This window comes from Rissa tridactyla, chromosome 19 (assembly GCF_028500815.1).
Source record: "Rissa tridactyla isolate bRisTri1 chromosome 19, bRisTri1.patW.cur.20221130, whole genome shotgun sequence".
In the NCBI taxonomy this organism is placed as follows: Eukaryota; Metazoa; Chordata; class Aves; order Charadriiformes; family Laridae; genus Rissa; species Rissa tridactyla.
Genome location: NC_071484.1, coordinates 5,506,700 through 5,529,767, shown reverse-complemented (window position 1 = coordinate 5,529,767; position 23,068 = coordinate 5,506,700). Strand labels below are relative to the sequence as shown.

Sequence of the window (23,068 nt, the reverse complement as noted above, 5' to 3'; positions counted from 1 at the left end):
TGCGTGGCAGCCGCCAGCACAGTTTTCCCTTTGATGGGAGCACTCGCGCCTCTCCCGGGTGCTGCGGGCGCTGCCGGGGTGAAGGGACAGGCAGGGCTGCCCTGTGTTTGTGTAGGGACATGGCTGAAACCTGTCCCGCTGCTCCCTCCCCTGCCCCTTCCCTGCCTCGGCCGTGCTGCCTGCGCAGGGGATTGCGCGCGCAGGGGATTGCGCACCCAGGGCTGCGGCACGGCCGGGCCCTTCTCACGGGGGTTTTGGCATTACGGAGTTTAAAACAGAATCACAGAATTGGGGAGGGGGGAGGGCTGGAAGGGCCCTCTGGAGATCACCCCCTCCAACCCCCGGCCAGAGCAGGGTCACCCAGAGCAGGTGGCACAGGAACGCATCCAGGGGGGGTTGGAATGTCTCCAGAGACGGAGACTCCCCCACCTCTCTGGGCAGCCTGTGCCAGGGCTCTGCCACCCTCACAGCAAAGAAGTTCCTCCTCCTGTTGAGATGGAACTTCCCAGGGGCAAGTTTGTGCCCGTTACCCCTTGTCCTGTCCCCGGGCACCACTGAGAAGAGCCTGGCCCCATCCTCCTGACACCCCCCCTTGAAGTATTTATAAGAGTTGATAAGATCCCCCCTCAGTCGCCTTTTTTCCAGGCTGAAGAGACCCAAATCCCTCAGCCTTTCTCCATCAGAGAGGTGTTCCAGTCCCCTCAGCATCTCGGTAGCCCCATCTGTGCTCCCAGACATGCCATCGCAGGCACGACTCGGGCTCCGGCACCCCGAGGTGCTGCCAAGCCTGGCCCCATGGAGGGGCTCACCGGAGGAGGCGGTGTTTCTGGGGGGCAGTGTGGCCCCTGCCTCCGGCTGCTCTGAGGCCGTTGCCACATCTGGCCACCGCGATTAGGGCTCGCTGGCCGGGGCGAGGCAGAGCCCTGGGGCTGGTGCTGCGATAAGGCACTATCAGGCCCTGCACACGCACACGCGGGTCCCGCTGCTTGGGGAAGGGAAAACGCCGAGGGGGTTTTTGTTTAACACAGTTAGTTTGGAGCAAGAGTTGTTTCAGTTTGATAAATTTATATGTTGGGATAAACTTGCACACGGGTTACATCTGAGGATTTTCTTAGCCCAGACTCACAGGAGTTATCTGCCCGGGGTTAAAGCCACGACTGAGGTTTGGGTGGCAGCTCTGCATGTGTCAGGGTGAGGAGGGATGGGGCAGGAGGAGGATGGAGCTCCCGCGGGCACCGTCTGCTGAAGTCAACCATGAAACGAGCCCTGGATCCCTGCGGAGCCTCCTCCGCTCTCACCCTTCCCAGGAGTGGAGCCCTGTGCCCCCCCCCCTCCGCAGGGACGCCTGCGGTCGGACCCATCCTGGCCCCTCCGCGATTCCACCCCGAGCTCCGGGATGAGAACGGACAATTCCTGGCAGGGCTTGCTGGGCTGGAGCAAGGAGCTGAGCAGGGCTGTGATTCATGATCTAATCCTGAGGAGAGCGATTACACAGTCCCCTGTTCTCTTCCTGGCAGCCAAACGCCAAGTGAGAAATGGGTTACGTTGCCTGATTGCAGCGGTTCCTCAAAGCGAAGGGCTGGCGCTGGCACCCGCAGCCCAGAAATGTCACCCTGATAACGGCCGGGGAGCTGCGGGCACCATCGCGGCCCTGCGACGGGCAGCTGATTGCGGAGCAGGAACCTTCGGATTTTGGGACAAGCTGCCTCCAGCTGGGTGTCCCAGCCCCGGTCAGGAGGGGACCCGCACCCCTTCCCGAGTTTCCCCCCCCCTCCCCCCCGCAGCCAAACTCGTGGCATGGGACAGCATTTGAGGGGGGCAGTTGAGGAACTTCTCAGGCCCTTCACCGGTGGGGGGGAAGGGCAGCAGCTGGAGCAAACATCACCCCGAATTTCCTCTCGTCTGCAGGGCCTCGCCAGGACCGGGACACTCCTCTGCTCCTCTGGGATCCTCGCAGGCATCTCGTTTCATGATGAAAACACTTGATAAGGGAGCAGGAGCCTACCAGAGACCGAGCCGAGATCCCTGCCCGGCTCCGTGTCTCTCTCCGAACGGCTGGGGCTCGCTGCCAGCCTGGCCTGTGTCCCTGTGACTGGGCAGCGCAGGGCCCCTGGCAGGGACCCCCAGGGCAGGGGGTGCAGAGCTGGCTGTTTTGGCTGGCCGGGAGCCCTGCTGCTGCTCGGAGCTGCGACAGTTCGGTCTTGGGGCTGTCCGTCCCTGGGATGCCATCATGGACATGCTGGGTCCGTCCCGCAGCTCCCGTGCCGAGCTGGGACTGGTATTCTCTCTTTGGGCTCCCCAGGCTGGGGACAGCCGAGCGGGATGTCCCCAGAGCACATGCCTGTCCCAGCGCAGTGGGAGCTCCTTCCCCACCCAGTGTCCGTTGTCTGGTTTAATTTGGGAAGCCTTCGGCATGTGCTGCGGTGCTGGAGTTCCTCCTCTGGTGGGTCCCGCTGCTGCCCCAGCCGCCAGGTTTCCTCCGCTCCCGCAGCTGCGGGGCGAGACGCGGCGCTGCCGGTCTTGTGGATCAGGCTGAGGAAGGACTGAAATCACCTCTGCTGGAAACTCCAGTCAGGACAGGATAAAAATAAAAGCAATTACTTTTTAAGCAGGGCGGTTTTTAAAGCTGACACGTTATGTGATTTAAAGCTGCAGCGTCGTGTGCTGTGATGGGTCCCGAGGAGAAGCCGAAGGGGCCTGGGGACGGCTCTTCGCACGCCTCCTCCTGCCCTCCCGGGCTGGGATAGGGATCGCCCAGCTCCTGCGTGGGCTCATCGCTTTGTGCAGCCTGTGAGATGCTCGAGGAGAGAGTTCAGCAGGTGCAGGAAGGGCCGAGAGATGCAGCGTTGGCAGCAGTGAGGGGATCAGGGGTGCACTTCTTTCTGGCAGTGGACCCGGGGAGAAGAGGGCGGGTTCTGGGCAGGTCTGGGGCAGGGTTCATCCGAACAAAGCCCGTTGTTCGGCAGAGCTGAGTCAAACCGTGTCACATCTTACAACACCAGCGTCTCCCGTGGCTGGGCTAGTGCCAGCCCCACACCCATTACCCACCTGCCCCGGCCTTTTGTCCCTGGCAGCCCCGGTGCCCCCACAGGCAGCAGGCAGAGCCCCATGGGGTGTCCGGTGCTGAGCACACATCTTTCAGCTGGCGGTGGCTGTTCCCCCGGGACTGTACCCCATGCATGCTCTGGGGAGCACGGGACCGGTGGGGATGCGGTCACTGCTCTTGGCTCGCAGGCAGGCGGCTCAGCTGGGAGACGTGGGTCAAAGCCCTTCCTGGGAGGTGGCACCGGCTCCTCAGGTGAGTCGGAGAGCAGGGCTGGGCGAGCAGGGTCACAGCAGGGACCAGCACAGGGACACCCAGCCGGGCCAGGGCTTCCGTAGGAACAAGGTTGCATTAAAAGCTTCTCCCTCCTCCTGGCGGACAGGGGGATTTGTGGGGCTGCGGCGGTGCGGGACGTGGCCTGTAGCCCCCATCACCCAGCATCAACCTGCGTTTGCCAGGTCAGTGTTTGAGGAGGATGTGGCCGTGCTCCCGCGTTGATCCTCTCCTTAATGTTTCCTGTATCGTTGAGTAGAAACAATCTGACCTTAGGGAAAAGAAATTAGCGCCGGCCTCAATTGCTTTGTGTTTTGTGTAAACAGCCTCACCGGGTAGAACAACCTCCTCGTTTAACCTGGGGAGACAACAAGCTCTTGTCCGGGCTCTTGGCTCGCACAGGGCTGACACACACACTCGTATCTTCCTATTGCCATGACCCTAATCTCAGGATTTTGGACTGCAGTAAACCCGGGGAGGAACAGCGGGCCGGGCCGGGCTGATCCCGGTGAGCGGGACGGGGCTTTTCCCCAACACGCTGCTCCGGAGCCCCGGGTCAGAAGCTCCGAGGAAAGTCTAAACCAGGCACTTTCTGACGGCACGGCCGAGGCGGTGTCACCCACCTGGGGCTTCGGTCACAGCGGCCCCATCGCCAGGGACCCTGCGGGGGGAAGGGACTGCCCTGCGGGGATGGGGGGACGGGACCTCGGAGCCCCCGGATCGGCGCGGCGCCGGTACTCGGACGGGAGCTGGGCAGGGTCCCCCCGGGGGGGACCACGGTCCCCGGGCCGGGGCCAGGGTGCGGGGCTCTCTGCCCGCAGCCCGTGTCCGCTGCCGCAGTGCTGGGCGCCGTCCCGGGCCGGTGCCCGGTGGCGGGGCCGGTGGCGCAGCGCTGGCGGGGGGCGGTGGCCGCGCGGGGGCGGTCCCGGGCGGGGCGGGGGCGGGGCCGCGGCGGGGCCGGGGCCGGTGCCGGTGCCCGGTGCGGGGCTCGGCGGTCGGCGCTGGCTGCGGGGCCGCGGCGGCACCAGGTGCGAAGCTGCGCGGGAGCGGCCGCCGCGGGCCGGGCTGAGCCGATGCTGGCGGCCGAGCCCGCCGCCGCCGGAGCCATGTCCCAGCCCGAGGCGGAGAGGGCGGGCGGCGGCTCCGCGCCGGAGCCGGAGCCGGAGCCGGAGCCGGGGCCGGGGCTCCCCGGGAGGGCCCCGCACCGCAGCCGCGGTCGGCGGCCCTCGGGGCGCGACTCCCGCCGCGCCTCCTCCCGCTTCAACCGGCGGAGCTCGGCCGAGCTGGAGCTGCTGGGCTACCCGGCGCCGGGCGGGCAGCGCGGGGGGTCGCCGCCGCCGGCGGTCGCCGGCGGTCGCCGGGAGCCGGAGGAGACGGAGAGCGAGGAGGTGGAGACGCGCGCCGTCGCCACCTCCCCCGACGGCCGGTTCCTCAAGTTCGACATCGAGATCGGCCGCGGCTCCTTCAAGACCGTCTACAAGGGGCTGGACACGGAGACCACCGTGGAGGTGGCCTGGTGTGAGCTGCAGGTACGGCCGCCCGCGCCCCTGCCCCTGCCTGTCCCCGCAGACCTCCGCCTCGGGGGAGGGGGCCGTTGGACCCTTCTTCGTCCAGTTTCCCCGGTGTGGGCAGCCCCCCACTCCCGGCCCGGAGCCCCTCTGCCTGCTGCTACCTGCCCGGGCTGCCGTGCGGGAACCCGGGGCATCTCCGCAGGGCTGGAGCTGGTGCCAGAGCGCGCAGGGACCCGGGATCCCCTGGTTCTGGCTGGCACGTCGGTGCCCTTCTGCAGTCAGGCTGCAGCGGCAGAGCAAAGCAGGGGGCCTGCAGCCGGGCTCGGGGCCCCCTCGCTGCCCTGTGCCCACCTCTCCCGGTGCCGCGCGGGGCTCTTGGCCCGGGCCCAGGCTCCTGCTTAGCGCTGCTGCTCCGGGCCCTCCTGCCCGTCACGTGCTGTTTTCCATTTGCCTTCTTGCTGCCTGCGCTATGGAGCGCACCAAGGCGCCCGCGCTCCCGGTGCCAGTGCCCGCTCCGGGGGTTTACAGGTGGATGCAGGACGGCCTGCCAGGGCTGAGCAACCCCCTGCCTCTTCCGTGCCCGTCAGCTTGCGGCTTTCCCTTTGGAAGGGCAGTGAGGGCAGGGGTGCCCTCTCCTGTGCCGACCTCCGCGCGCGCCTGTGCCAGCGCTGGAGCTGGCTGCGCGGTTTGCTCCGATAGCCCTCGGCATGCTCTGGGGCACGTGCCTGCAGCGCGCCTGGGGCTGGGCGTCAGTCGGGAGCAGGGTACGGCGCGACCTTGGTGTGCTCCGGCTGCTTGTCCTTGGCTGAAGCGGTGTCTGCGGGCACCTGTGTGTGGCTCCTGCGATGCTGCCAGGAGCTCCCCGCTGGGAGCACCAGGACCTCTGGTTTTCCAGGTCCCTGAGCAGCGTCCCCATCTCCTCTTTGCCACCAAGGTCCTCCATCCCCTTTCCTGCCCCACAGCCCGGCAGCAGGATGCTAAAAGCGGGATGCTGAGGGCAGCAGTGAGGATGTTGCCCCTGCAACAGCTTCTCCCGCTCGTTGCTTTTGATGGGCCTGATGATGTCCACAGAGATGCACAGGGAGAGCCGTGCCGTGGGGCTCCTTTTCTTCTTGGAGCCCCCAGGGAGGGGCTTCTGCAAAGTCCAAAGTTTCCAACAGGCTCCTGACCCTGGGGTGGCTGCTGTGGCTGGAAGGTCCAAGTCCTTGTTTACACAGAAAAACGTGTCTTGCGAGTTTGTTGTCTTGTTCCTAAAACCTTGGTGCAGCTGCAGGCGGCTGCCTGGGCCGGGTCCGTGGGGTGGCTGCAGCCCAGTAGCGCAAGGAGAGATGCTGAGATAGTGGCGGGCGATTTCTGAGGGGCCGACTGTGGCCTCTCGGCCAGGAAGGTGAGGTCTTGGGCCTCCGCCTGCCTCCGTGGCTTGCACAACTGCTTCAGCTGGCGGCTGAGAGCCGGCTCAGCGCTCCCTCCCTCCCTCCTGTGGCCCCACTGCTCCGTCCGAGCGCTCCTGATCTCCGTTTGAGTCCCGTGTCCCTCCGGTGGCAGGGGAAGAAGCAGCCCAATGCTGGCAGGGAAGGGCTCTCCTTGGCGAGCCCAGGACCTTCTCGGGATGAGTCAGCTGTGCCCAGCGCTGCCCTCCTGGCTGGCTCCATGTCCCTCCCTGCGGGTCTCAGCCCCTGGCTGCGGACGTGCCCCAGCTCCCCTGCGCTGGCAGCCGGCACGCGTGGCTCCCTCCCTGCCCTCCTGCTCGGGCTGCACTGCCCTGCGGGGTCCCTGTCCCCAGCCCGCTGTGTCAGGGCAGCTCCTGAGTGTCTGCTGGGGCTGGATGCGGCCCCTGGTGCCTGTCCTGCAGCCCAGGGCAGGGGCTGCCTGCACACGGGGCTCTGTTTGGCGAGGCGCAGGCAGGCAGGGGCGCAGGCAGGCAGGGGCGCAGGCAGGGTGTGCCTGCGGCTGCACGGGCAGCTCTGGTGTCTCGCGAGGTGGCTGCCGGGGGGACAAGGCTGCCCCCTCCCAGGAGGAGGGAAGGGGGTGAAGAAGCAAAACTGCTCCTGTGCCCCGAGTCCCCCAGGCTCACATCCCAGCCCTGCGAGCCCACTGGGCCGGTGTGGGCTGGAGCCGCGGGAGCCGTTGGCTTGGCCCACGGGCAGCTGGTGTGGGACGTGTGCGGAGCAGCCGGGGTCCTGCCGGGACCGTCCCGTGAGCCTGCCCCGGTGCCTGGGAGACCCAGCAGCCCCCGCTCCCCTCCATCGCCAGCCAGCACCCTCCCAGCTGCCGGTGAGAGCCCCTTGAAGGCGGCTGGCGCGGGCAGCCCCAGTCCCGCTCCCACCCTACGCAGCCCTGGCGCCAGCCCCCTATCACCCCCCCAGCCCTCTCCTTTCCCCAGCCCACTGACGGCTCTTTATCCAGTGTCTCTTGTCCCAAAATCCACGTCCCACGAGGGGCCGAGAGCACAGAAGCAGACTTTTAAAAGTTTGGTTTTTTTCAGCAATCGTGCAAAGAATCAGACACTGTGACACAAATATGGGATTTGGAACCGCAAATAAAAATGGTTGTGGTTCTGCCCTTTTAAAAATAGCTTTGTCCTGTGTCTTTCACAGTTCTCCTTTTATTGCCTTTCAATTCTAAATGAATACCTAACCTCAGCCGTGACCTGTTCCGGTCCGGAGAGCCTTGTCCAGCTGCCGTGATGGCTCCTGATCCCAAATCCCAGCTCTCCGTTCCGTCCTTGCCCTGCCCTTCCCTCCCCGGTGCCTGGCGACCTGGAGGCCGTTTTTCCTGTCCCCTGCCTTCCTGTGGGACCCCTCTGGGGACCTGCCCGCCCCCGTCCCCCCGTCCCACTGCCCCCCAGTCCTGAATGTGGCGTCTGTCTTCGCCTCCTGCCCGCGTCCCGCAGCCCTGCTGTGACCTGTTTGTGCTTTCCAGCTTTAGACTGGGCACTATTTCTGTTGATAGGTGCTGCGGGCGGCGGGGAAGGAGGAAGCGGGGAGGAAACTGGAGGCCCGGAGCGGGACTGAGCTGTAAATACCTGGCCGTGAGCGGTTTTCCTGCGGGTCCCCTCAGGCAGCCTGGGCGGCAGGCGCTGCCGTGCCTCCCCCAGTCCCTTGCCCAGCTCGGGCAGGTGACCCCAGCCGGACGCCCCGGGAGCTGTGGGGCATCTTTCTTCCCAAATTCCTGCACCTTCCCCAAATCCTGTCCATCGCCTGCCTGCGCTGTGGTTGGGAATCGTGCTGTGACTGAGCCTGGCGAGCTCCCCGGGAGCTCTGCCTGTCCGGGAGACGAACCCAGGAGACTGGAGGGATTTGCTCGACAGGGGTCCGGTGGGCTTGGAAACACGAGTGTAGGCGCGCTCGAGCACCTGTGAGCGTACGCGAGGTCACCGCTCGCCAGGTGGTGGGGCGCAGCCCCACGGAGGGCAGCGGTGGGGCACAGGTACCCACCACTGCCATAGTGCCAGCTCCTCAGCTGGGGGGCTCAGGGTCTCCCCGTGGCTGGCGGTATGGCCGGAGGGAGGGCACAGGGTGACATCCAGCGCCTGCTCCGCACCCACCGTGGCATCGCTATGAATGTTCCTTCGGTGCATGAGTGTCCCCTTTCCGGTGCGACTGTCGGCCCCGCACAATGGGGCTCGCGCGGGTTGCCGGGACCCCCTGCCCAGGGCCCTGCGAGGGCTGGGGACCCTGTGCTGAGCGCTGGGGAGAGCCTCCTGCCATGGGGGTGAGCGCCGTCCTCGGCCACTGTGCCTGGCCCTCCCTCCTCCTGCGCTGGCCCCGGCTCCCGCTGCTGGCCGTGCTGAGCTCCCCGGCAGCCAGCTCCTGGCTGGGATGGGGCTGGACCGCTGCCACCCAGCTCCTCACCCGGCCCCGCGCCGCCATCCCCAGCGTCCTCCTCTGCCCTGCGCGAGGTGCTGCTCGGAAAGGACACGGTGTCCCTGCGTGCCGTGCGGGGCAGTGGGGCTCTGCTGGCAGCGCTGCCCGCCCCGGTGCCCAGTCCTGGGTTGAGCAGCTCCTCCGGCCGGGCTGGGGCCCAACTGGGCTCCGCTCCCCGCTGCCGGCACTCGGTGGGGAGTGTCGGGACACCCAGCAATGGGACCGGTGGCCACTTCGGTCGTGCGGGAAGAACGGGTGCCGGGCGAGCCCAGCCATCCTGGTACAGGATGGGGCATGAGCTTGACTCCCCCAGCCCTTGCTCCGGCCACCCGGGGAGAGGTGGCCTCATGCTGGGGGTTCTGCCTAGGGTGGGGGGTGGCTCGGCGGGGGCTGCACTGGCATCACCGCTCCAAGCGGGGTCCCCTCTTTCTGAGCTGGGAGAGCCGTGGCCACTTATGACTCCCTCCCTGCCCCTGTTTGTAGCCCGTGTGGGCTTCCCCCATGCCCTTGCAGGTTTGCGGGGTGCAGCGAAGCCTCCGGGCTCCTCGGTGGGGAGTGGGGGGTCTGAGGGCGGCCGTGGCGTGGGGCAGGGCAGCGGGCGTGCTGCTGGGCTGCGCGGGGCCTTCGGTTGCTGTTTTCCTCCTCAGGTATGAAAGGTCCCATTCATCCCACTGCAGCAGGGCTCAGGTTCTCATCTGGGCTGAGCCGGGTCCCCGAGCGTGTGTTAAAAGCAGAGGGGATTATGGAGCGGCTCCAGTCCGGCCGTGGGGCCGGCTGTGATGCAATGAAAATATTACGAAAGCTGCCCGGGCTGATGGATGGCGGCTGCCAGCCAAGGAGCTGAGCACGGCTTTGGCAGCGCCCGGCGGTGGGAGAGCAGTGGCCGCCTGCGGCAGCTCCGGTTCCCTCGGCCCCTGAGCGGGGGCCGGACGGGGGTCCCGGCTGGGCGGCCCTGGGCTCCGCAGTGGCCGGGCCCTTCGGGGTCCTGGGCTGTGCTGGAGTCATCACAGGGGGTGCTGCTCCTGCTCCCACTCTCACTCCCACTCCTGCTCTTGCTCCCACCCCCGTTCCCATTCCCGCTCCTGCTCCTGCCCGGGGCTCGGCGCCCGCAGCTGCCCATGCTCAAGGCAGGACCCGTCTCCATCTGGGTCTGTCCGGCTCCCCCCTTCCTGCTGCGTCCCTCCAGGACGAGGGGGCTGCGTCCTCCCCGCTGGCCCCGGCCCCAGCTCCACTCAGTGCCCGTGTCAGCGCTTGGCTTCGGTTTCCACTTTAATTAACTCGAGCAGGAGGAACATGGAAAAACCTGCGCTGGTGCCTCCCCCGCCTGCTTTCCCCAACAAAGGCCTCATTGAGGCTGGCCCGGCACCCTGCCATGCCGGTGGCCCGGTGCTGGAGCCGGTGGTGCCCCGGCGGGGGGCAGGGCTGTCCTGGGGGGCAGAGGGGCCTCAGCCGTCGGCGTTGCATGGGGCATGCTGGCGGGCACTGCAGAGCCCCCGCGCGTCCTCTCGGCTGGGTGGTTGCAGGCTGGGCACCCCCGTCCGGCAGAGGGGTGGTGGGCACCGGCTGGGGGCAAAGGGCAGCAGATGCCCCGGCGCAAGGCAGCTTTCGGGGCAGGGAAGCAGACGGACTTCTCGATGCGCAGTCTGTCGTGGGAGACTGTGGCCTCTCTCCCCAAACCAGGGGAGAGCGGCTCCATCCGGAGCAGCGCCATGGAGGGACGGGGTGCTGGCACCGCCTGGGTGGGGTGAGACCATGGACTGGGGTGGCCCCAGCCCCGCGTGAGCCCGTGCTGGGGGGCAGCAGGTCTGACCCCGGCTCTGCTCTGGGGGCCACAGCAGCCCCCGCTGCCTCGTATGTAGGGAGCGGGGACAAGGATGTGAGGGGCTCTCATAAGCCAGGGCACTCCCCTGTGCTTGCCGGGGCCCCCGTGGGCCCCCCTCACCTCCCCGCTGGCCCCCTGCAGACACGGAAGCTGTCGAAGACGGAGCGGCAGCGGTTCAGCGAGGAGGTGGAGATGCTGAAGGGGCTGCAGCATCCCAACATCGTCCGCTTCTACGACTCCTGGAAGTCGTCCATCAAAGGCCAGATCTGCATCGTGTTGGTCACAGAGCTCATGACGTCCGGCACCCTGAAAACGTGAGTGGGGACCACCAGGTCGGGGTGTGCAGGGGAGGGGACGGGGTCCCGGCGGTGACGGGGAGGTGAGGGACAGGTCTGCACCCCCGCTCCTGGGCAAAGGACGTGAGCATTCGGGTGGGGACGATGGGCTGTGGTGGGCTCGGGTGGGATGTGGGCTGACGACGGGGCTCAGGTGGGATGTGGGCTGACGACGGGGCAGGGCTGGGAGCTGGAGACAGCCCCATGGTTCCCCCGGCAGTTATCTGAAGCGGTTCAAGGAGATGAAGCTGAAGGTGCTGCAGCGCTGGAGCCGGCAGATCCTCAAGGGGCTGCATTTCCTGCACACCCGCTCGCCCCCCATCATCCACCGCGACCTCAAGTGCGACAACATCTTCATCACGGGCCCCACCGGCTCCGTCAAGATCGGGGACCTGGGCCTGGCCACGCTCAAGCGAGCCTCCTTCGCCAAGAGCGTCATAGGTGGGGTCCCGGCGCGGCCGCGGCAGGGACGGGTTGCGGCTGCCCCATGGTGGCTGCGGGGGGGTGGGCGCCCCGGGGGGTGCTCATCCTGCTGCCGCCCCCAGGCACCCCCGAGTTCATGGCGCCGGAGATGTACGAGGAGAAGTACGATGAGGCGGTGGACGTCTACGCCTTCGGGATGTGCATGCTGGAGATGGCCACCTCGGAGTACCCCTACTCCGAGTGCCAGAACGCCGCCCAGATCTACCGCAAGGTCACCTCGGTGAGCGGCCCCCGGGCTGGGGCGGGCAGGGGGGGTGTCCTGGGAGCAGGGTGAGGGGCTGGGGGGGCTGTCGGATGGAGCTGTCGTGCCTCGCTGCCCGCAACGTGTCACCCTGCAGGTTGTGCGAGCAGCTGGAAATAGTCAGGGCGGTGAGAGGGAGCCGTGCCTGGGCGGCGGGGCTGCGGCTTGGCCAGACCCCGCGTTCCTCGCCCTGCGCCAGGCGCTGCCAGCGCGTTAATGGGGTGGAACGGCAGCGAGTGGCTCGGCCACCCCATGCCCGAGGCACCGCGGCCGGTCCCGGACGGCTCCTGCCCGCTGGGGTGGAAACTCGGAGCTCCGGGGCCTCCTGGCCCGGGTTCTGTGCAGGCACGCGTGGCCTGGCCGCGGGAGCCATGGCCAGCCAGTGGGGTCCTGGGCTGGGAGCCCTGTCCCCACGTGTCCCCCGCTGCCAGCGGGGCTGTGCCTGGGGGCTGCGGGGCCACGGCTGCCCGGGGGTGTCTGGTGGCTCCGCAGCCCCGCAGAGCCCAGGTTCTGCCCCGGGCCCTGGAAACCCGGTGCTGCGGCAGGGTCCAGCGCAGGAACCTCTGACACCCATCGCCCCCAGGGCCTGAAGCCCAGCAGTTTCTACAAGGTGAAGGTTCCGGAGCTGAAGGAGATCATCGAGGGCTGTATCCGCATGGACAAGAACGAGAGGTGGGGTGGGGGGAGTGGGGGCCGGGGCAGTAGAGCCCCCTCTGGCCCCCGGCCCCGTGCTGAGCCGCGCTCCCCGCAGGTACACCATCCAGGACCTGCTGGAGCACTCCTTCTTCCAGGAGGACACCGGAGTGCACGTGGAGCTGGCCGAGGAGGACGATGGAGTCAAGTCTGGGCTCAAGCTCTGGCTGCGCATGGATGACACAAAGAAGCTGCACGGCAAGTACAAGGACAACAATGCCATCGAGTTCCTCTTCGAGCTCTACAAGGACGTGGCGGAGGAGGTGGCCCAGGAGATGGTAGGTGCAGGGACAGAGGGACCGGGGGTGCCGTGGGGTCCCCACGCCCTGGCGTGATGACCCCAATCCCACGCAGGTGGTCCTTGGCTTCGTCTGCGAGGCCGACTACAAGCTGGTCGCCAAGGCGGTGCGGGACCGTGTGGTGGCCATCAAGCGCAAGCGGGAGAAGCTGAAGCGCGCCCAGGACGTGCCGTCGCCTGCGGAGCCGGAGCAGCCACCAGGCGTCCTGCGGCTGCTGGAAGAGCTCAAGTCCCCGCTGCCACCAGGTGCCCCCGCACCCACCCCGGCCACCGCTGGCTCCGGGGACTCCCTCTTCAGCAGCACCTTCCCCCCGGAGCCCGAGGAGCCCGAGGCCGACCAGCACTTCGCCTACCGACACACCAGCTACTCCTCGGCCACCTGTGCGTGGGCGCCAGGCAGGGGGACAGCAGGGTGACGCGGGGTGGGAGGCGGGCAGGGGGGTCCCTGCTGGGGGTCCCTCCCCACCTCCAGCCGTGCCACGCAACCAGCCCCAAAGCTGTTTCCCGGGGGTGCAAGCCTGGGAGTGGGCTCTGGCTCCGGCCACCCTCACCCAAGTGTTTCCCCTGCAGCCGACTGCGAGACAGATGGCTACCTGAGCTCCTCCGGCTTCCTGGACTCCCCGGCCCCGGCCCATCGCAGCTCCTCAGCAGGGGACCCTGCCAGCCCGCCCCCTGCCCGTTCCGCACGCTGCTTCCCCACGGTAAGCAGGGCCCCGCGGGGCTGGGGGTTGCGGCAGCCACGGCGCCGGCTCACGCCACCCTCTCCCCGCAGAGCATCGCGGTGCAGCTGCCCACCGAGCGCCTTCCCCCCGCCAGCGGCTTCTCCTCCCCGGTGGACAGGTGAGGCCATGGGGATCCAGCAGGGGTTGCGGGGGGGAGCGCGGCAGGGAACGGCTGCGCTGACGGTCCAGTGCTGGGGCTTCCCGCAGCTATGCCTCAGACGTGGCGTCCGGCATGAGCGACGGCTGCGAGGGGCTCTCGGCCAGCGAGCGGGGCACCGAGGTGCCGCCCAAGCGAGCCTCGGGGAAGCTGCTGCGGCGCCGAGCCCGGTCCCGGCTGCGCATCACCAACGTGAGGGCCGCGGGCGGCGGGCGGGTGGGGGGACAGGCGCTCCCTGGGCTGACCACCCCTGCCGCCCACAGATCTCCGACAAGAATGACCGGGTGGTGGAGTGCCAGCTGCAGACCTACAACAACAAGATGGTGACCTTCAAGTTCGACCTGGACGGGGACAACCCGGAGGAAATTGCAGCCGTCATGGTGAGCGCGGGGTGGGTGTGCGGTGGGGTCCTGCCTGCCAGGCCGGGCACCGACCGGCCCCTCTGCCCCCAGGTCCACAACGAGTTCATCCTCAAGTCGGAGCGGGACGGCTTCATCCACCGCATCCGGGACATCATCCACCGCGTGCAGACCCTGCTGCGCAAGGACGGACGCAGCGCCGCCGAGCTGCCCGAGAGCCCCGAGGCCGAGCGCAGCGTGGGCAGCCCTGTGAGTGCCCACCCCGGCCCTGGCAGCGCTGGGGCGGCAGCCGACGTTGAGCGCGGCTGGGGGTGCTGCCCGGCCCCGGGGAGCCCTGCGGGGAGGGGGATGGGGTGCAGCATCCTCCAGCCCCATTGCCTGCAGCTCCAGGTCACTTGCCTGCTACTGCGATGGGTGGTGGTGCCCCCCTGCCCGATGGAGCCACTGGTTCCCTGCACATCGTGGGGCTGGGGTGGGGGGCTTGGCTCAGCCTGTCCTGGGTGTCTGCCCCAGTGCTGGGCTCAGCCATATCCCCCTCCGCAGGCGGACCTGCAGCTGCAGGAGCTCTCGCGCTCCATCTCCTCCTCGTCCTCGCTCAGCGGTACGTCTCTGCCCCTCTGCAGCCCTTCCCGTCCCCCATAGCCCCGTGCAGGGCGGGTGACAGTCCTGGCTGAGCCCAGGGGGTCCCATGGGGCACATCCTGCCTGGGCTGAGTGTCCGCTCTCACCCCTGTGCCGCAGACCTGGGCTGCACCAGTCCCAGCCTCTCGGTCCAGTCCCCCGTCCTGCCGTCGATGAGCAGCTCCCTGTCGGAGAACGACCTCGCCAGCCCCGCGGAGCCGCCGGCAGCTCCAGCCCGGGAGCCACGGCCGACACTGCTGGGCTCCCCCGCAGGTACCAGCCCTGGCAGGGCCAGGCACCTCCGCCCCTCCGGGGTTGCCGTCTGCAGCACTTTGGCCCGGGCTGTCGGGGTGGAGGGGGCTCATGGGGGTCCGGGGCTGCTCCTGACGCTCCTCTCTCCGCAGGCTCCGTGCAGACCTGGCCCCTCGTCTCGACGGCTCCCCCCTGGCTGACGGCGTCACCTGCATTCCCAGCGTTCCCGCAGACCCCCCCAAGCACCCCGGGGGGGCCTGTCCCACCGGCCCTGCCCCAAGCCCTCCTGTCCCCACTGCCGCTCCCCACTTCCCCTGTCCCCAGCGGGCCCAGCAGCCCCCTGAGCCCCCCTGTGACCAGCACAGCCTGGTCCCCCACTGTCCCCCTCCTCTCCCTGGCCAACGTCTTCTCCCTGGCAGTGATGAGCGTGGCGCACACGCTGCTGCCCGCTGTCTCCTCCATCGCCAGCTCGGGTGGGCACTTCTACCCCTCGCTGCTGCCGCGGCCGCAGAACCTCGTCCTGGGGCCCCCGCGCTTTGTCTACCCTGACCCTGCCAGCATGGCCAAGCCAGCCCCGGCCTCTGGTGGGACCCTGGAATCAGTGGGGGCAAATGTACCCACTGCCGGGGGACCCGTGCCATTCCCTCCCCCAGCACCAGCCCCACCGTGCCCCGCAGGCAGCGAGGCTGCGGGGAGTCCCCTGCCATCACTAAGCACATCCACGCCCGGGAGCCCAGAGGGCAGCACGGTGAGTATAGGGGTGGTGGGGCTCCCCGGGGCCACTTAAGGTGGGGCTGAGTATGGGGGCGGCAGGTTGTCACTGCAGCTGCTGCCCTGGGATGGAACAGGGAGCCCCATGGGGTGGGCAGTCCCTGGGATGCAGGCGGTGGGTCCCAGGGTGTGGGAGGAGACATGGGGGGACCCGGGGTGGGGCGGCTGACGGTGCTCGGGTACCTGCAGGTGTCGCCCGGCTCCCCCAGGCCCAGCCACCCACTCATCATCTCGGAGTCGCCAGCCCCTGGCATGCCCAAAGCCCGGCTCTCGCCCATCAAGGAAGGTGAGATGGGGAATGGCTGAGGCTGTGCTGTGTGGCCGCGTCTGCGCCGGGCACCACGACGTCCCTGCCAGCCCATGTGCCCCAAACCCACCAGCTGCCCCCTGTCCCCAGCAGAAGCCAAGCCCCAGATCCTGGGCCGGTTCCAAGTGATGCCAATCAGGGACCCAGTCGCGACCTCCTCGGTGCCGGGCAGCAGTGAGGGCAGCAGCGAGGGTGAGCAGCGTGGTGCGGAGCCGGCAGCGAGCGGCTCCCCCCTGCCCGCGGCCCCCGACACAGAGAGCAGCTCAAGCAGCGACTCGGACTCGGCGCTGGAGCGGGTGGAGCAGGACCCAGAGGCCGAGGAGGGCACGGTGGCACCGCCGGAGAGCGACCGGGAAGGTGCCGGGGAGGAGGGCACAGAGAGCGTGCCGCAGGCCATGGTGAGCCAGGTGTGGCTGAACTACTCCCGCAGCTTGTCCTACCTGAGCAGCGACGACACCGAGAGCGAGGACGAGGAGATCTGGGAGGAGCTGCAGAACCTGCGCCAGAAGTGAGCAACCCCACGGCAGGAGGGGGAGCAGGGCGGTGGGCTGCAGCGGGAGGCAGGAGGGGGAGCAGGGCGGTGGGCTGCAGCGGGAGGCAGGAGGGGGAGCAGGGCGGTGGGCTGCAGCGGGAGGCAGCGCAGGGGCTGCAGGAGGGGACAGATCTTTCCATCCGCGCCAGACGGGAGGACGGAGCCCTGGCTTAGCCAGGCACGGTGCAGGGCTCGGCTGCAGCCCCCTTGGCTGCAGCTCCCGTCTCCTCCCCAGGCACCTGGCCGAGGTACAGCTGCTGCAGAGTGCCCAGAAGAAGGAGATCGAGGAGCTCTACCTGCGGATGGGGAAGCAGCCGCCGCTGGGCATCGTCTCCCCCGCCGCCATGCTCTCCAGCCGCCAGCGACGCCTCTCCAAGGGCAGCTTCAACCCCTCCCGCCGCAACAGCCTGCAGCGCCTGGAGCTGGCGCAACCCCCAGGTACCACCCCCACCACCCCCACTCCCTCCTGGGACCCCCGTGGGCTGGGCAGGGGCTGCGGGATGGGAATCCCCAGGGCTAAGGGGGGTCGGTCCTGGGCAGGGCACAGCTCTGGGCCCCCACCAGTGCCCCCAGCTCAGGGCCGGTCTATCCCAGCAGGCATCATGCGCCGTAACTCGCTGAGCGGCAGCAGCACTGGCTCGCAGGAGCAGCGGCTCAGCAAGGGGGTGACCTTCGCTGATGACTTCGGCCGGATGGTAAGGGGCAGGGGGCCTATCCCACTGCCGGTGGCCCCATGGGGCTCCCAGCAGGCCCTGGCTCACTGCTGTTTCTCTCCCCAGTAGCCAGCTGGCCAGGAGTGACTTCATGAACTACCTCAACCAAGTGCCTGCTGCCCTGGGGGTGGGCAAGAGCCCCTGCACCTCCCGGAAGGACGGCGATGGCCCTGGGGGCAGCCGGTGCCCTCGGGACAAGCCAGCTGGGTGCCCACCCGGGGACCTGGCACCTGCCTCCTTGCCCCTGTGCCTCTGTCACAGGGAGGGCAGGCCTGTCCCATGCTTGTCCTCCCCTCTCCTCCCTCCTTGTCCTCCCCTGGCCCCCTCCCACTGTTCCCAACCCCTTTGCTCATGCCCGGCCCCAGCTGCAGGATCCCTGCAAGGCGCTGCCATCCTCCATGGCTTTACTCCGAGCTGAACCTGCGCAAGCAGAACTGGGCCAACTGCCACCCTGCCCCGAGCAGAACCTGCCCCTCTCCGCGTCCCCGTCATGATACATCCCCACCCCTGCCACCACGCAGTCCTCCAGCCCCGATCCCTCCATGGGACCACGTGTGGGGCTCGATCTGCCACCCTGGGGCTGCCCTGCTCGCTGCTGCCCTCGTCCCGCTCTGCGCAGCTGGGAACAAGCTGGCTGCAGAGCAGGAAGAAGCTTCCCTGGGCCCCATAACGTGATGGGGCCGGTGCACCAGGAACAGCAGGGGGTGCACTTTGTTACAAACTGATGTCTGGAAAGTGTTTTCATAAATACAAATTAAATACAAATGGGGTCTGTCTGTGACTTTTCAGTGGGATGTGTAACCGTCCTTGCCCTCGGTTCATGATAAAACAGAAAATTCCCCCACCTCAGCAGTGACTTGAGTGGGCGGTAAGATCCTGAGTTGGACTCTGGCCACCCACTGCTTTAACAACAGGCGCTGACGCGGTCTCCAGACAGGGTATTTATTGTGGAAAGCGACAGGGACCTGGGCACCCCTGCCCTTCGCAAGAGCAAGTCCCTGGCCAAGTCCCTGTCTGCTCTTCAGGAGAAAGGCGGCTGCCTGCAGGGGAGGAAGCCCTGCCTGCAGGGGAGCCCCTCAGTGCATTTCCCTGGGCTGCACTGAGCAGCCCAGACCCCCGCAAGGCCGGCTACCCCGTGCTCACGGCCAGGCGATCCCCCAGTGCTCCAGCCCGTCCTGCCCCGCGGGGGCTGCAGCTCACTCGCGGGCTTCACCGGGGCTGGGCCGGGCGCTCCCTGATCAGGTCGCTGCGCTCTCGGCCCGCGCCCGTGCCCGCGCCCGCGCCGCCTCCGCCTCCTGCTCCAGCTCATCCAGGAACCGCTCCTGCGACACCGAGTAGAAGGTGTAGCCGTCTGGGAAGTGGGGGCGGTGTTAAGGAAAACAACGGTAGAAGCGCCGGCGCGGCCCCCCCCGGCCCGGCCCGGCCCGGCCCAGCCCAGAGGATACAGATGCCAACCGCCACCGCGCCGATGCCGAGCGCCAGCAGCGTGTTGCGGCCGCGGAGCCGCCGCTGCAGAGCGCGATGGCGCTGGGCGCGCTCCACCTGCGCCATGAGCTGGCGCTGCTCGGGGCTAAGTCCCGGCTCCCGCTCAGGGTCGATGCGCCGCGCGAACACCGCCTCCCCTCCCGACTCCCCCGGCGCCGCCATCTTCCCCGCCGCCGCTTCCGCTCAGGGCGGTGACGTCACATCCGGGCGGGGAGGGCAGCCAATCGGAAGGGGGCGGGCCAGGCAGGCTGGCTACGCGCAGGCGCAGTGGGAGCGAGGCGTCGAGTGATTGGCTGAGGCCCGGCGCGTGGCTGGCCACGGAGGAGGCGCGCTCTGATTGGCGGGGCGGGGTCCCGTGACCAGGAGGCGCTGAGGTCGGGCGCGCTCTGATTGGCGGGGCGGGGGTCCCGTGACCAGGAGGCGCTGAGGTCGGGCGCGCTCTGATTGGCGGGGCGGGGTCCCGTGACCAGGAGGTGCTGGGGTGGGACATGCTCCACCCTGAGGGCCCCGGCGGCGGTGGTTCCTCCTGCTCCCCCCAAGCCCCTGTGGGGGGTCTGTGCTCGGGCCTGCCCCACCGGTGGCCAGTGTGGGCCCCTTCCCGAAAGCAGCCTCATTTTGGAGGGGTTGCAGGCTCCTAGTTGTGCCTCTGGGACCCTAAGGCCCAGCTCAGTGGTGGCGCTCAGGGCCCTTTCCTACCGGTGGTGAGGAAGCACCGTGCTGCCCTTGAAGTAATTATTGTCATTAAGGTCCCTGACCTGAACTGCTAAATGGGGTCCCAGGAGCGAGCTGCATCCCGGTACTATGACCCAAACCCCATCTTCGGCAAGGTCGCTCCTGAGATTATTGAGGACACACTGATCCATCTGGCCATGGAAAATGAACAGTACCTGAGCGAACTGTCAGATCAGGCCGGATGCTTCAAGGAGACGCGGACAGTGGGTGAGACTGTTTTTCTCAATTACAGCTAACTCCTGAGGAGGTTAACAGCTGTATAATTACCTTCAGTTGACTCAAGTGAACGACTGTTGTGCTTTTTTGCAGAATTTATATTCCTTTTGTCTGAAAAATGGCACTTGGACGAATCGGCAAGGTACCAAGCGGTAGAGTTACTTGAAAGGTAATAAATATCCTGAATGCTCAGTGCATTTCCCGTTTCTCTCACACGGTTACACTATGCATGCTCTATACCACTCATCCGCACAATGAATAATTTTTTTGCCTGTGTAGAGCTTTGCCTCTTTACTCATTTAATTCAAATTAACAGCTGTCCCTATATTCTAAGTACATGCAGAATTGCTTTTCTTCCTTTTCCTTAGCAGAAGAGAACTGTTTTCTGAGGAATTGTGTTTTTTGTAGGTTTATGATCAAGCAAGTAGAACAAATCTGTAAGACTTCCAGAGAGAATGTTAAAAGTCGTGAACAAGGACAAGGCAGCAGCTGGAGCTCTCTGAAAGATCAGATATACGACACGTTTGTCCTGCGACTTGTGTCATGTATTCAGCTTGCAAGCAAACTTTCCTTACACTATAATGTAAGCCAGCCAAAGCTTTTCCTATAGCATCTTTTGAGCAGTGTGGTAAATTGTGTAGTATATTAATCTCGCTTGAAAAAATGATTTTCTCTCTGGAAGGCAGTAGTGATAATGAAATGCAAAGGATATTGAAATGGAGACCTAAATCTCTTCTGTTTAGGGCAAATTAATTGTCACTTATCCAGTAACAACTTGTCAGGAAATGTTCTTGGTACTGGGAAAAAAGCACAGGCAGCAGAAAAACTTGGCCTGTGGTTGTCAACAATTGTGTGGCTGCAGAGGGTTTGGGGCTGGGGAAGGCTTGTGGAGTAGAGGAAACCTGTGGGAAAGAAGGTCCGAGCTGGATTCCTCGTGCCAGCTTAAAAGCCGAGTAACAGAGCTGGGTGAGCGTGCCGTATCACCACTGCTGTGGCTCACGCTTAAATTCGGTGGGAGGAGTAAAGCAAGAAGTACTTAGTTCTTAGAAAGCCCCTTATTGCCTAGGAGATAATTTGTCTCTTTTTTTCCTCTTCAGATAGTTAACAGTGACACAGCTTTAAAATTTCTACAATCCTTAAAATACTCATACACTAAACAGGAATTGCTCGAGTCAGAACTTGCCGTTTTAAAAAGTCTGCACTTCCAGATTAACGTGTCAACTCCCTTGGCTTACGTGGAATTGCTTCTAGAGGTTTTAGGTAAGAGTATTAATAGGAGAGAATGGGAAAGAATTTTTTAAGAGCGTAATAGAGCTATTAGTGATCTGAACCAGAATGTCTCTTATTACAGATTTTTGCGTACTGTGAAGGCACATGAAACTTTTCAGATTGTCCAAGGCTTTACTTTTCAGATGAGAACTTCCTCCTTCGTAGAATCTGATGAATGTTATTGGAGTCATGGCTCATTCAGTAAAAGAGTTTTAAACCCCCAAAACCTATTGTAAGGCCACGTTTTCTACAATGACTTACCATTTTCTTTGCCCAGGTCTGAGAACCTGAATTTCAGAATGAGTGCAATTATACTGAGATTGAGGAAGACCTGTGGTATTTGGAAACAAAGGGCAGCTGTCACCAGAAAGCTGCATCCCTCGCTTAAAAACTTTCTAATTCAGTGTAATGGCTCAAAACCTACGGCTGATTACGTATGATCTCTGTGCTAGGACATAACGGCTGCCTGCTTCCTTCAAAGCCGTTGCATCAGATGTGTATGCAGCTACTGGACTTCTCCTATCTTACGAGAGATTCCATCTACGACATTTTGTTGAAGATTGCCATTGAAAATTCAACACCAAGCAAACTGCAGGTGTAAGTAGCTTACGTGACTATTGCTTAAGATAACTAGTTGAAATTAAAACCCTAAAAAACCCTAAGAAACAGTAGCATAATTCCCGTTATGCTATTTTTGGGGGCAAGTTTTAAAAAATTTTAATTTGCGGGGCTTTCAGCATTGTTTATTGATCTTAAAATACCAGTTCAAAGGAACATGCTTCACCACATTTGCTTTAGGGGCAAGCTAGGAAAGTGTTTAACTTAATTGTAAAAACGCAGCTTTAGCACTGTCAGTGAAAGTTAACAGTATCAGGCTTTATTTGGACTGAAAAAGCTAACCTGTCCGTAGGCTGTATAGCGATTACAGAAGTAGGTGCTTCTGAACTGTAAAATCAGCATTTTACACCAGAAGACGCTTTTACTTCTGCAGAGCAAAGTTCCTGACCGTAAAGGAAGATTTCATGCTCTTGGCTGTTGGAATCATCAGCACAAGCGTGTTCATACTAAACCCTGGGCACTGGAAGCAGGTACAGTCGCTTCTAAACACGTTCATTCTACGTGTAAAATGGTGAAGGCTGTTTATACGTTTAAGCACAGCAAGAAAACAGGCAGACTCTACTGGGAGTAGCATGACGGGGGTGACATCTTTCAGGTTTTTTAGCAAGGAAGCGCGTGTACTCTTGTAAGAGTATGATGGGGGTACACGGGCAGTTGTGCAGGAGGGCTCGGGCTCGCACTAGTGCGAGCTTATCCTCACGCCTCAGCTTCCTTAGAATTAGATTTCCTCAGAATAACCCCCCCAGGCATCGTTTTGTTCATAGGTGGAGACGCAATCCCATGGGACAATGTGCCCAAACTGCTGCTCAATGCTATAACCAAGAGCCTATTACAGATAGTAGCTCTTTCATTTTACTACTTTAGTAGAAGCAATTACAAAAAAAAAAGTAAAAGGCACAAACCAAACCCCAAAACGAGCAAGCAAGCAAACAAAAAAACCAACCAAATAAAACAAAAAACATACCGAGAGGTTTCAGCTTTTGTTCAAGTGCGCCCATGAGGCACTATTACTCTCGTTGGATTTGGAGGGTTAAGAGGTATGTCTGTAAACTAATGTCTCTTAGGCACTGTAAGTATCTATCTTCATTTTTTATTTTTTTTTAAGGTTGTGGAGCATTTGAACTATATCACTGGCATTACTTCACAAAGTATCTTAGAATTTTCTTATGCAGTGCTGAAACACGTTGTTGGCAGCGCCACTCCAAAGCAGCACTATAGGAACTGAGGAACAAGAGCCCCAGAGAACAGAATTATGACTCTTAAATAGAACTATCTTCTGTGGCCAGTCCCTAGCGTTTCAGTAGCAAACTGTTACACTGCTTGCAATAGTCTGTCTTCTGCGACACTGCAGAGGGCACCAAAGGCAATTTAGTTTTACTTTTGGTTTTGAACACCAGCTATTCTGTAACATTTTGTGTGTTAGGTGCTAATTAGAAAGCTTGTCCTTCCAGGCAGTGCAGTAGTGCCGTGAAGGGAGGCACACAGGAGCCAAGTAGCATTTAGAGATATCTCTTTCAGCACCAAAAGATTTATTGTAAGAGCTACATCTTCTAAGTTATGAATATAAGTTTCCTTGGAAAAGAAGAGTCATTGTTTTCACAAGGCATTAACGTGCACGGTGTTTTGCTTGGCAATCTGTATTGCTGGAAGCAACTCGCACACCCTTACAAACAGGGCTGTACTTTCTTTCTCCACTTGCTGCTTTTTAAAAAATTTACTTATTGTCTCAGGCAGCTTGCTGCAGCCCAGC

The 23,068-nt window shown here is 63.8% G+C and overlaps 3 protein-coding genes and 1 long non-coding RNA gene across 7 annotated transcripts; 3 read left to right on the top strand and 1 right to left on the bottom strand.

Moving 5' to 3' along the window:
• The first annotated feature begins 424 nt into the window (after window positions 1–424).
• On the top strand, window positions 425–2,608 carry LOC128919316 (uncharacterized). Its single transcript, XR_008469881.1, has 2 exons — window positions 425–1,730; window positions 1,909–2,608. It is a non-coding gene; the product is annotated as an uncharacterized LOC128919316 (long non-coding RNA).
• Window positions 2,609–4,324: 1,716 nt separating this feature from the next.
• Window positions 4,325–17,763, top strand: WNK4 (WNK lysine deficient protein kinase 4). 4 transcript variants are annotated; one of them, XM_054224251.1, is made up of 20 exons: window positions 4,325–4,845; window positions 10,657–10,829; window positions 11,071–11,291; window positions 11,396–11,553; window positions 12,158–12,246; window positions 12,326–12,545; window positions 12,622–12,946; window positions 13,136–13,266; window positions 13,338–13,405; window positions 13,495–13,636; window positions 13,708–13,824; window positions 13,897–14,052; window positions 14,347–14,404; window positions 14,544–14,696; window positions 14,828–15,423; window positions 15,636–15,732; window positions 15,844–16,261; window positions 16,521–16,723; window positions 16,883–16,980; window positions 17,068–17,763. In XM_054224251.1, exons 1-20 carry the CDS (start codon window positions 4,390–4,392, stop codon window positions 17,083–17,085), a joined length of 3,897 nt encoding a protein of 1,298 aa, XP_054080226.1. In that variant the 5' UTR covers window positions 4,325–4,389; the 3' UTR covers window positions 17,086–17,763. The 4 variants fall into 4 exon arrangements, with proteins under 4 accessions (XP_054080226.1, XP_054080229.1, XP_054080225.1 ...); XM_054224254.1 differs by having other exon boundaries at window positions 4,326–4,845; window positions 17,065–17,763; XM_054224250.1 differs by having other exon boundaries at window positions 4,326–4,845; window positions 16,880–16,980.
• Window positions 17,764–17,926: 163 nt separating this feature from the next.
• LOC128919210 (cytochrome c oxidase assembly factor 3 homolog, mitochondrial) lies at window positions 17,927–18,681 on the bottom strand. Its single transcript, XM_054224374.1, has 2 exons — window positions 18,444–18,681; window positions 17,927–18,349 (listed from the first exon to the last, which is right to left on the bottom strand). Exons 1-2 carry the CDS (start codon window positions 18,643–18,645, stop codon window positions 18,237–18,239), a joined length of 315 nt encoding a protein of 104 aa, XP_054080349.1. The 5' UTR covers window positions 18,646–18,681; the 3' UTR covers window positions 17,927–18,236.
• Window positions 18,682–18,699: 18 nt separating this feature from the next.
• CNTD1 (cyclin N-terminal domain containing 1) lies at window positions 18,700–22,553 on the top strand. The gene is made up of 8 exons (XM_054224356.1): window positions 18,700–18,857; window positions 18,912–19,422; window positions 19,525–19,600; window positions 19,840–20,014; window positions 20,529–20,691; window positions 21,153–21,297; window positions 21,692–21,788; window positions 22,424–22,553. The coding sequence occupies exons 2-8, from the start codon at window positions 19,251–19,253 to the stop codon at window positions 22,541–22,543; spliced, it is 948 nt and encodes a 315-aa protein (XP_054080331.1). The 5' UTR covers window positions 18,700–18,857; window positions 18,912–19,250; the 3' UTR covers window positions 22,544–22,553.
• Window positions 22,554–23,068: the final 515 nt, after the last annotated feature.